Here is a 12,030-nt window from a genome sequence, read left to right as displayed (position 1 = left end):
ACATAATTCCATGCTAAGTGGAAGCTAAAATGCTGTCCTCTTTGAATGTTTACCTTCTGAATTTACATGTGAATTTGATTTCAAAGATGACAAGGTCTGAGTGGAGAATTAGCATCATGATTTCACATGGAAGTCCAGTTACTTGCTGTTTTGAATTCCAAACCACATAAATCCCAGAAAAAACAAATCCCACACAAGCACGTAAGTCACAAAAATCTTCAATATATTTTGATTCCTGTGTTGCCAAATACATTGTGAGTGTTCAACAACACAACAAATACATATAAATTTAAAATTCACGAGTTGCACTGCAGCAGCCTGACAGTCTTGCTGGGCACTGGACTGACACACAGGTTTTGTTTTGACACTGCAGTTTTCCATATGCTCCACATTGTCAAATTTCCAAAGAAAGATTCGATGCTGCTCTCCTTAGCCCAACTTGCTGGCTCTGCTCAGCTCCCCTTTGTCCATTTCCTGTCATTCCTGTCCAGCCCTCCTCACTGTGGAGCTATGTTATATACACAAGGTTTGGGCTTCTGTCACAAAGTGAATAAAAAACTGGAGATGTTGTCAGAGACATTCCTTACAGTGCTACATCCTGCTGCCATACCCTCACTGTTTCCAGAAAATGGAGAGAGCAGCACTGCATGTGGCTGGTCTGTGGGAGATGAGCAGGTGACAGCATCACCTTACATCATAGCCTGCAATGAGGTCAAAGCAGCCCCAGCGGAGGAGGTCAAGTAGTGAGACTTTCAATCCCTTAAAGCCTCACTAAATATCCGTGTAAAAGATTTAGTAGTTGTAAGAATCTTGCTGCTACAAAGATACACAACACATGATCCCTTAGTAGAATGCAGAATGACTATGAAATAAAGTGATTACATTTGAGTAAATCCAAATAGTTTTCCTTCTATGAAGAAATAATAAAATGCCCTATATCTAGATGAGTACAAACCTGCCAGCTTTTTAATGAGATGCTCTTTCTCTCAGAGTGGTTTACCAGCAAACATGCTTTAATTTTTCTGGGTTTGATTATCCCCTAAAGAAGTCCTCACACTGGTGCAACATCAGGTTAACAAAAAAAAGGCAACCAAATAAATGCCTTACATTTCACAGGTGCAGTTATTTCACAAATAAAAAGGAAGTGAACTCAAGAGTTTGTATGTGGTGCTTGGAGATTCTTACCATGTGCTCCTTTTGAAATCTGAGATACATTACTATTTTATCCCTATTTTAAATAGGGATATTGTTAATGCTGGGACTTTTTGTAAATGTATAGTATCTTACCTGAGGGGTTTCTTTTCCATTAATGTTCCAATTAACTCTTACAATGCTACAGCCTATTACCTCTTAGCTCTTACTCTTGTTTTATACTAGAAAGCAAAGGGAACGAGCAGCACAAAGCCTTTAACCTTATCTTCCAGGCAAACTTATCACTGTATGTTGGTTATTGTCTTCTTTTGCTGATAGAAGGCAGAAAGATACATGTATGTAGGCATATCCCTGGTTTTCATACAGCCTCCTCTAAGATGATTGTTTTCAGTTCCAGGAAGAGCATGCAGCAGATGAACACTCAGATGAGGATGAATTTCGAAGAACCTCAAAAAGCATGCTCCCAAAATGTAAGTTTTAAACTTTTTAAAATAACATATTTAATGGTATACTTCATATTAAAACACAGGTCTTTAGTAGCAGACCTTAGATGATTTCCACATAGGAAATAGATTAAGAGTTGCTTTCTTTTTTTTTTTTAAAGTTCCCTGGGCACCCAACAAAACTGAATTACTAATGGCTCACCTTTGGGTTGATTGCAAGTCTTAGCTGAACCTTTTTTGGTCTAACTGGGTTAATTGGGTATTATGTTTTTTCTTTTTCACCTAAATAAAGGTTTTATAATGTCTTAATATTTCAGCTCCTGCAGCTGCTTTCATTGCGCAAGTTAAAGATCTCTTATGCTGAGTCACCTATTTTCACCAAATATGTAAAACCTAAATTGGTTCTGGAATTTCCACTCATCTTCAAGAACTAACAAACTGGTCAACAAGGTGACCATTGCCCTTCCTCTGACGATAGAGAAAGACAGGATCATAGACATATCTGACTGCATACACACTGTTCCTTAGGACACAGCCTTAAAAAAATAAATCACTTTTTGGATCACATGTTAAAGCTTTATACAATTGAGGGTTTGAGATGTGCTAAATCTTACACGTTCTGCACAGCCCTATTCACTTGAACAGAACTAATCACTCAAATTGCATAAAGCTAAGTGCTTGTTTAAATCCTCACATGACTGATGACTAATGTTCAGTATTTAAAATCCTGTCCAAAGACAAAGGAACTGATTGTTTCATTTGAGCAGTCAACCTTCTAATGCATAACAGTAATTTAAATCTCTATCATTTCAAATATCTAAGAAGCGTGACCTCACTTCATCAACAGATTCTCCCTTTGTCCTTCCAGAAAATTTTGCATACTAAATACTAGCACATTAGAAGTAAAATATTTTCAGTCTGAAAGCTACTTAGATTCCATGCTTTATGACAGATATTAGACAACAAAAAAACGGAGACAGAAGATAAATTTGATAGAGTTCCCTGGATGCACTAAATCTAAAGAGAACTCTGAGTTGGTATTAAATATAAACATCACTGATCGTTTAAGTGGGTATAAGGCATTGCCTGAATGAGTCAAGTGTACAGCGCTAGAAGCGAATACAGGGTTTAATGCTTCATCTTCTCCATTTTACCAGAGTCCAAAATTTTAAAAGATATGGAGTTTGTATTGTTGCTCTCAAGGAGGTTCAAAGAGCGGCTGTAAGCCCTTCGGGCACAGCATCGTTTTGTTCTCTTTACAGCAGAAGCGCAGCTAGGTTCTGCTCAGCGGCTGGGACCAACACAGTGCACAGCGGTGTGGGCAGTGGAAGCAGCCTCTGGCAGGTTTTACAATCTCTCCATCGCTCCCCGAGCCTTTCCCGCAGCCGTGCCCGCCCTCGGGCTGGGCTCTGCCTGAGGCGCGGCCCCGCGCTGCCGCAAAGCGCGCCAGGCGGGGCGGAGGCGGCCGCGCTCTCTGTCGCGCTGCCGGAAGTGGTGGCGTTGTGCTTTGCGGCTCGGCGCCCCTGATCCGAGGCCAGGAAGCCCCGTGCGGCCTTTTCGCGGAGCCGCCGCCGCCGTCAGGTGAGTGTCGGGGCGCTCCGGCCGCTTCCCCCCGCGCCCCGCCTGCCCGCGCTCACGCCGCTCCCTCTCTCTTGCAGGAACAGCCATGCCGGCAAAGGGGCCCCTGCAGAGTGTCCAGGTCTTCGGACGGAAGGTGAGGCGCGGCCCTGGCGGCCCGCACCATCTGCTCCTCGCTCCCGGGCTGGGCCGCGCCTTTGGGCCGTGCGCGCTCGCGGTGTCTCGGCCGCAGCTGCTCGGCGGCGCCGTGCGGCGGGACTGGGCCGCGGGAGGGCCGGCGGGGACAGACCCGCGGGCAGCCACGTGTCCCGCTCCGTGTGCCTGGGGCGCTGCAGAGCTGTGGGAAAGGGTTTGCTCCCCTCGGGAGTGGGGCTGGATGCCCTCTCACCGGAGTCTTCTGGAGTGGCCGCCGCTGTCGCTCCAGTCCGCAGCGGCCTGGCTTACCGCTGCCGGCATCGAAGGCCACGTTGTGAGGGGGTGGTGGGAAGGTAAAGTTCGCCCTGTTGGATGGAATGCAGCGTCTCGAATAATTCACGATGCCCATCTCTTAAAACAAAACTAGCCACAAAACTACGGTGTTGTAGAACGGAGGAGTCTTTCGTGCACAACTAAATCTTGTAACTATAAATCCAACACCAAAACTTTTATTTAGATTCTGTTTTAATACTGTGGTTATACCTGGAGGGGTACTGTTTCATTTAGTGCATAGTGTTAGTCCGGGGCATAAGACTAAGACTGCTTGATTGTTCAAATGAAATTGAAGTTCCTGCTGCTTGTGCAAAAATTAAAACGCTGTGTTAATACACATTTGTATTTTTAGAAAACTGCAACGGCTGTTGCCCACTGCAAGAGAGGGAATGGCCTCATTAAAGTTAATGGAAGACCTCTGGAAATGATTGAGCCCAGAACTCTGCAGTATAAAGTAAGTATCCACCTGGCCTCTGCCCTGCTTTCCCTTTATACGTGTAATTGCTTTGCACTGGAGACAAGTGGATTGTCCTACTGAAAATACCAAATGTTTGGTTGCTAACCTAAAATATACATGCTGTTATGAAAATACAGTAAACTGCACTTCTTGGTGGGGGTTTTCATTAATGTTAAGTATTTTCTGCACTATCTATCCACTTTCTAAACTGAAATAAGTGACTTAAAGCTCTCATTTTAAAAAGTTCATGCACAACTTTATACAACGGCTTCTGAACAACTCTGACAGAATCTGAAACTGTCTAGATAGCTCTAAAGTATAATAAATAGTGAAGAAAGCTACCTACAAATTGCTTCAGGTCTTCAGTTTCAATGAACTTAATTTTTGTATGTAATTATGGCATTCTAGTTAAACTGTTCTCTTATTCTTGATTCCTGTGTACATGTGCTTTGCTATTAAGATATTTGAAACTTAAATAAACCAAAGACTTCAGTAGATATGTCTTAAAACAGCACTAGTAAATGCCAAAGGACTCTGCAGGAGGTGTGCTTGACCTGGATGTGTGCTTTTAAAGTCAAAGCTCCATTTTTAGGAAGATTAAATCACATCACATTTGGTAAAGCTACTAGAAGCTCTGATCCTCATTACAGATGAATTTTCTTTGTGTTTTGTTTCCTAGCTGCTTGAACCTGTCCTCCTCCTGGGGAAGGAACGGTTTGCTGGTGTTGATATCAGAGTCCGTGTGAAGGGTGGTGGTCACGTAGCACAAATCTATGGTAAGGTTTTTGCTGGGATTTCTGGTGTGGGCTGGAATGGGTAAAGCCACTGTGGTGAGTTGACACTGACTGGATGCCTGGTGCCCACCAAGCTGCTATATCACTCCTATACTAATCTTTATGGAGAGAGGGAGAAAATAAGGTGGAAAAACCTTGTGGGTCAAGGTGAGTGCAGATTAATAAAAGCAAAGACTGCACTGACGCAAAGGAAATCAAAAGGCTTCCATCAGCAGGCAGTGTTCAGCCACTTCCCAGGAAGTGCAGCCTCAATACCTATAGCAGTTGCTCTTCCTTTGCTTTTACTGCTGAGCAGACATTCTCTGGTATGGAATATCCCCTCTGGTCAGTTTGGATATCAGTCTGTCCTGGCTATGTTCCCTCCACGGTCTTGCCCACTCCCAGCCTAATTGTGATGGAGATGAGGTTGTAGGCACAGCCTTGATGCTGTGCAGGCACTGCTCAGCCAGTGCACAAACCAGATGGAGAGCTGTCCCGAGAAAATCATCTCAGCCAGACCCAATGCAGCCATGTATTTAAGAGGCTTAAGTTTGGAATAGTGATTTGCCAAACTATTCTTTCTCCACTGTTCAAATGTAGTTTTTCATAAGGGCGTATTGATAACATTTTATGTGCAAAGCTGTAACAGAATAAGCTAAGTGAAGCAAAATGAAGTTTTGACGAAATTCACGGAAACTGCCTTTACATTGTGCAGTGACAGGATAGTTCAAATGCAGCTGAGCACAAGGATTTTAGGAGGGGTTTAGCTATAGAAATTATATCCTTAGTTGTATATTTCCATGTTGCTCAGAAGCATCTTTCCAGCATGAGCAAAGCTAGGCAGTTTTCCCCTTGCAGAGAAGGCTGGGAATATATTTGCATTAGCTGTTGAAATGAGTTAATCTTCACAAAGGATAGATTTGTTCTGCTCTTAATTTGAATGTAGTTAGTGAAGTGAAGCTGAAGCTGCATAAAAGGCAGAGGCAAATTTCAGGCCCAAGCTCAACACCATATGTATTTCAGCACATTCATATTTTCATCAAAATCCTGATGTTAATATTTTGACAGATAAGCATAACAACATTCTGACAGTTACTCACATTTCCTATCATTACTGGTGTGAGTTCTGACTACTGTTGCTGTGTTAGCTTTTTTGTATTGCCATGTTCTAGCACTCAGACCATCCTGGTGTCCCTTTTGCCTCCTTAGTCTTTCAACACACAATTTTATCTTTTTCAAAAGTACAGACATTTCAGAGAGCTGTGTTTCTAAAAATTTTGAAAGTTGTCTGCTTGTAGATAGAAGATAAACCTACATTAGTACTCCAGAGAGAAGGTGATCAGACAGCCCTTGTACAATTTCTTGGCTTGCTGACAGCTGTCAAATTGACAAATGTGCTGTGGGTGGCCTCTTGGCGCAGGTTTCTTGAGATATGCCAAAGTAAGGGTCATGTGGAGTATGTGGGAGGGGATATTGAGAGAAAGGACAATTTGGCAGCGAACAAAATAGCACATTTCGTGGATAACTGGCACTTTGTGTTTAAATTTAAAGTAGAATTGCAGTCCTTACTGATACTTTATCCTTTTTTTTTAACAGCTATCCGTCAAGCTATTTCCAAAGCTTTGGTGGCTTACTATCAAAAATGTAAGTAACTTTGTTTTATTAGCTTTAAATGAAAGTATAGCTTTTGGTTGTTTATTGCTAGAAGTATTAATATGGATTTGTTCCATGTGAAACTGCTTAAGCTACTTTTTTTTTTTTTTTTTTTTTTAAACAGATGTTGATGAAGCTTCCAAGAAAGAGATCAAGGATATCCTAATCCAGTATGATAGGACTCTGCTTGTTGCAGATCCTCGCCGTTGTGAATCCAAGAAATTTGGAGGACCTGGTGCTCGTGCACGCTACCAGAAGTCTTACCGTTAAAATTTGTCTGTAGTCATGTGGCAGTCAATAAACAGAATTTGATAATTTTCATGTTTCTAAATTTCCTTTTCTTGGGTGGGTAAACAGATTTTTTCCACTGTGTGATAAGATTGATACACAAAATGGATTTGTATTACAGTAGATGGCAGTTCTTTTTTTACCCTTTCGTTGTAATTCTGGATAGATAGGATTTTTAGGAGGAAAGAAAAGCTTTCTTTTGAGGAATGTATGATCATCCAAACATAAAGAAGGCTCACATCCTGGGTTTTGCAGGCACATGCAACAACACAGTGGTTCATGGAAGATTTCAGTCTTTACCCTTCTGATAGTTAATGTCAACACCAAAGTAATTATGGGGGCAGAGGAGGGAGGTGTGTTGAACTCTTGCGTTACCAGATAATGCAGTGAGAGTCCTGGACTATTACATCTAAATGTAGGAAACTAAATACTTAAATACAGTATCAAGGATTTTGTGTTTTAAGATTAAGTCTGAGTGATTAATCCTTCAACCACATGTTCACACAGTACAAGCCTAGAGAAGTAACTGCATATGTTATGAGATAGGTGAGGCAATTTGAAAGCCTTGGAGGAAGAAAGGATGAGAAAAGTGATTAGTAGTGATGAAGTAGTTTTCAAAAATTTGGCCACAGGATGTGCATATTAAATGTAGGAGAAGTTTAAGTTCCTGTCCATTTACCTAGGTACATAAAGTAAATGTGGGGCGGGCCAACAAGAGTCTTGCGACTCACTCTGTCCTTTGGAAGAGAAGCAAGTAATGAGGTGGGACTGTGGATACAAGCTGATCCAACCAGTGTGAGTGCAGCTGTGAGCTGTTTGCTGTGTTTACAAGCCAGTTTGGAGTGCAACTGGAAGTACTGGAGTCTAAGATACTGACAGCCCAGTTACTGGTGTTTTAATGTCTGTGTGCTTGTATGACAGTACTGGAATTGTCAAAGGAGCACCTTTGACTTGAGGGTTTGAGGTTTTTGTTGGGCTTTTAGAATGTTATTTTGCTTAATGGGAGATGTTTTTCAGTGTACTTAGTCAACCTAGTTAAACCAGCTTCTGTTGTGTGTTCGAATTGGAACAAATAGTAAAATCCACCCTTTTGCTCTGATAAAACAGGTGCTTACAGCTTTTCATTAATGTTAAGCATTTGTCATGAGGTCTGCTTTTTCAGTAGAAGAGTATTAAAGGTATACTCACAGTTGCTCAAGAGTTAAATGTGTAGCAAGCAAATTCCTTCTAAAAAAGGAATTCTGCATCCATCTCTCCATTTTAGCTGTCAGTTTCTGTCACGAAATAACTGCATTCTATGATTTGAATAGGAGTGCAATGCTCGTATTCAAACCTCTCATGGTGCTGTTGAAGCGATGTGGACTGTTTTATGTTCTATCACCAATTTACATACCAGGAGTATTTGGTTTTACATGAGGCAAATGGGATGCTCCACCCAAGACTCCGTCTTTGGCAGGATGCATGGTCTGCTTTCCTCAGTCCCCTTTTCCTGCACTCCAAGATCTTGGGCTGAAAACTGCCCTGCTCAGCCTCTTGGCTTGGTTTTCCAAAGAAAAAATGCTATGCAGAGCTAACTTTGAGTTTGATCGCTTGAATTTCTATGAGTTTTGTGAAAACTTGCATCTTATGTTAATTAGCTACAGTTGAGGGAAAATAAAGTCTCTAGTCTGGCTGTGTGACTGAAAGCAATGGCTCACTCATTGCACTTATTGCCAAAGAAATGCTTCCTGGCCTGCCAGTTGGCACATGCATATCCCTATGCTGTGGCTTGTCCAGAACTGATTCTTGTCTGGCTGTTAGATGTGTGGGGTAGAGGGGAAAAGAGTTGATGCAAATTTGTGGTGGTGTGAAACTTAATGAGGCAGGGGGAGATGGACTACCTGATGCCAGTAACCTTAGGGATGGATTTCACAGTTATGAGGAAGCCTGATGGATGTTTTTCTGCTCACAGGACAGCTTGTAACAATTGCGGATTATTGTTTTGCTGTTCTTTTCTGGAAAGGCTGAAAATAAAACTTGCTTTGCTACTAATATATTCAGAGATTATATCTGCAGTCATTTCTTCAACCAGAAGACTCTTAACACAATAAAAATGCTTTCTGAACTGAACTCTGATCCTATAAAAATGCCCCATTAATCCTGCAGAGTGATGTCACTCCCACACGCTTTCTAAATGAGAAATGTTTGTAGAATTGGGCTGCCGTCTGCCTGAATGGCTGAAGATTTTTATTCTGAGGTTGCTTACTGATCACCCACTAGAGGGCTTAACTTCATTGGGAAACTGTAACCACTGTAAAGTTTGAAGGTGTTTGTAAAGTGTCTCCTTTCTTTATGTACTGATTCTGTAGGAATGGTAATCAAGCACTTGTCATTTGCATCCACTCTGGCCAGAGAAACACGTCCTCAGAGAAATAGTAAGAGTTTGATCTTCAAATCATTAGGAAGGATCTTGAACAGCTGGGGAGATGGTTCTCAGAAAAGAGGAAATGCCTCTAACCTCGTATCATCCAGGTCTTTCATTAATTTCACCAATGCTAATCCTCAGGAAGGTCATCAAGAAAATGCAGCCTCACTTGAATTCTTCATTGAAAATACCACGTTTTGTTAACAATGACAATGGACCCACTTTCAAACCAGGGTAAGCTTGTGCCCATGGCACGGAAGGCAGTTCTTTCCTCATCCATTTTTTATAATCCTGATGAACATTGTCACCTGTATATAAATTTAAGTCTTCCCAAACATTATGTTCGAAAATATGGAGAAAATTTATTTTGACTTCTATGTACAAATATATCACCTCTGAAATGTTTAAATTTTATTTTTAAGGAAAAATCTGTAACATAAAAATGTAACACTGACATTTTTAGGGTGTGGACAAGTGTGTTCTGTATTGTGCTTGCTTTCTTACAAAAGCAATTATTTTTCTAGTGCATGTTTTTCCGAGGTGCCAGTCTGGGAGTATTCTAACTCTTGTGTAGCTAATATGTGTTGTTGCCTTGATATAATTTGATTTGATTTTTAAAAATATCTTTGTTAATATAGTCCTCTGAGTTACAACTCAGAGTACTTGGCTGAATAGTTCTTTTTCCTGAGCTGACATCCTTAATCCGCTTGGGACTTTGCTGTTTCCTACCTTGCCTTGGGCTGAGATGTCTAAACTTTATGAAGCCAATTGCTTTAACTCTTACAAAGTTCCTTTGCAGCTAATAAGGCTTGGTCTATTTTCAAATATTAGAAGTTAAACAACTGTGAAATACTACATATACCAATTTTGCTGTAGAAAAATGGTTTTAAAAACCCCCAAAACCAAACAAAACTCACAAAAAAACCTATTTTGGATAGTTTTTGGTTGTTCTTTCTTTTTTTTTTTATTTTTATTTTTTATTTTTATTTTTTTTACTGTTAAACCAAAAGAGTTCATTTATATTAATATTATGTTAATTTAGTTGTGCAACTGCATATGAAGCGTGATGAGAAATACAGTCTTGAGAAAGGGAGGAATCCTTGATCAGATTTCTCAAAGGAGCTTGAGTTTCCAACAGTTTCTAAATCAGACTTATCTTGACAGTAAGGTAACAGAGAGACTGGTGATGGAATTTGGAAGATGTAATGCTTGGTTTCATCTCATCTTGAGAGCAGAATTGAGTAGGTTTATGAGAAAATCTATTTTCTGTAAGTTCTCACTTAGAGAGAGTTCACTCTTATAAAAGTCTGTGAGTGACTATATCAATGTGTACACATGGCCTAGGAATTCACTTCTTTTGCTTCTGCTTGTGGTGTGGAGTAGTTTTGGATTGTATACTGCAGGTGCAACTGAGCTGAGCGATGCTGTCTAGCTGCAGACAAACAGCCAATCCATGGCAACAGCCCGTAGCAAGTCAGAAGTAAAAGCAAAGCAAAAAACTCTCTTGAAATACAACTACCACAATGTCAACTTCTCAGATTCAACAGTAATAAAAATAGTTTTAAATACTCCACAGAGAGTGTAGTCTTATACATCAGTTTGTAATAAGTACCCTTGTGCCATCAGTGATCCCAGACCTTCACCAGTGCTGTTGGCTGTTGTGTGGACTCAAGGTTTGTCTTTGAGAGGCGGAGTTTTCTTTTGCTTTCTCTTGTCCATCTGGGGAGAAGGAAAGAGCTAGCCCAAAGGATGGGAGAGCCTTTTACCCAAGAGAAGCCATCAGCTTCTAAATTTTGTTTGAGTCCAAACAGACCTTCTGTAGCATGCTCAGAGGTTATCACAAAGCACCACCAAGGAAGAATGGAGAGTAGACAAAATACAGGCTTTGAAAAATAAAATGAGCAGCAGCGATTTCAAGTAGCATTGTATGTGCCTTTAAAGCTGTCCTTTTCAATTATTTTGTTTATATTATGGTAAAGCATATAAGAGACTTTGGTTTTAAAGCATGATAATTTTTAATATTTGTAAAATTTTGGTTTTTTTTTATTTTAATGAAAATTAGAAATTAAACCCTTATGCCCTGTTGACTTCTTTCTTCTTTTTCTTAACATGAAGTTTTCATAACATGATTTATTAAAACCAAAATATAATTATCCTCTGAGAAGCCTTCTCTTGTGCTACAGGCAAACTATACCCAGAAAGACATCCAGAATATCCTTAAAAAGCCAGATATATTATTTAATAGGAGTTCATCTCTCCTTTCACGACAGAGAAGCATTAATATGTTAATATGTAAAGTCATGTAGTTATAATTTATACAATGGTATTATTTCAGGGTCCTGCAAAAATATTTTGCCGTACAAAGGAGCAGAGAATAGCCCTCAGCTCAAGCCTCAATGCACACAAAGGTGTGTGACGACAGAAGGATCTCTCAAACCACCATGACATGGCAACATTTCTGTCATTGTCTGCTAAGTTATAAAGGGCCGATTCAATTCACCAGGGGAGTAGTACTCGCAGGTCTGGTGGAAGTGTAACTAATACAGACCGTGCTGAGGAGCTCCCATGCATTGCTAATGAGAGACATGCAGCTGGAAGGTGTGCGCAACACTCGCAAGGCTCCTGAAGCTGCATGTAGCTACCAAGCTTGATGCCTCCCTCTCTTTTCCTCTTTTGCTTTGCATTATTTCAAGTGATGAGTGCAATTATCTGACCTCTAAAGGATTTAAACACACCATAGAAATACATAGTTGTAAGATGCCATATAATCAAAGCCATTAATTTGGATCATTTCCCTTTTTATAACATACTGAA

General features: G+C 40.6%; 1 protein-coding gene across 2 annotated transcripts; it reads left to right on the top strand.

Annotated features, from left to right (window-relative positions):
* Positions 1-1,548: 1,548 nt before the first annotated feature.
* RPS16 (ribosomal protein S16) lies at positions 1,549-6,845 on the top strand. 2 transcript variants are annotated; one of them, XM_056482199.1, is made up of 7 exons: positions 1,549-1,622; positions 2,858-3,176; positions 3,254-3,309; positions 3,994-4,095; positions 4,778-4,874; positions 6,468-6,515; positions 6,649-6,845. In XM_056482199.1, the coding sequence occupies exons 3-7, from the start codon at positions 3,262-3,264 to the stop codon at positions 6,792-6,794; spliced, it is 441 nt and encodes a 146-aa protein (XP_056338174.1). In that variant the 5' UTR covers positions 1,549-1,622; positions 2,858-3,176; positions 3,254-3,261; the 3' UTR covers positions 6,795-6,845. The 2 variants fall into 2 exon arrangements, with proteins under 2 accessions (XP_056338174.1, XP_056338175.1); XM_056482200.1 differs by lacking the exon at positions 1,549-1,622 and having other exon boundaries at positions 2,344-3,176.
* Positions 6,846-12,030: the final 5,185 nt, after the last annotated feature.

Source organism: Oenanthe melanoleuca, chromosome 1A (assembly GCF_029582105.1).
Source record: "Oenanthe melanoleuca isolate GR-GAL-2019-014 chromosome 1A, OMel1.0, whole genome shotgun sequence".
NCBI lineage: Eukaryota > Metazoa > Chordata > Aves > Passeriformes > Muscicapidae > Oenanthe > Oenanthe melanoleuca.
Note: the sequence above shows the minus strand (reverse complement) of the source record. Positions and strands in the feature narration are given on the sequence as shown.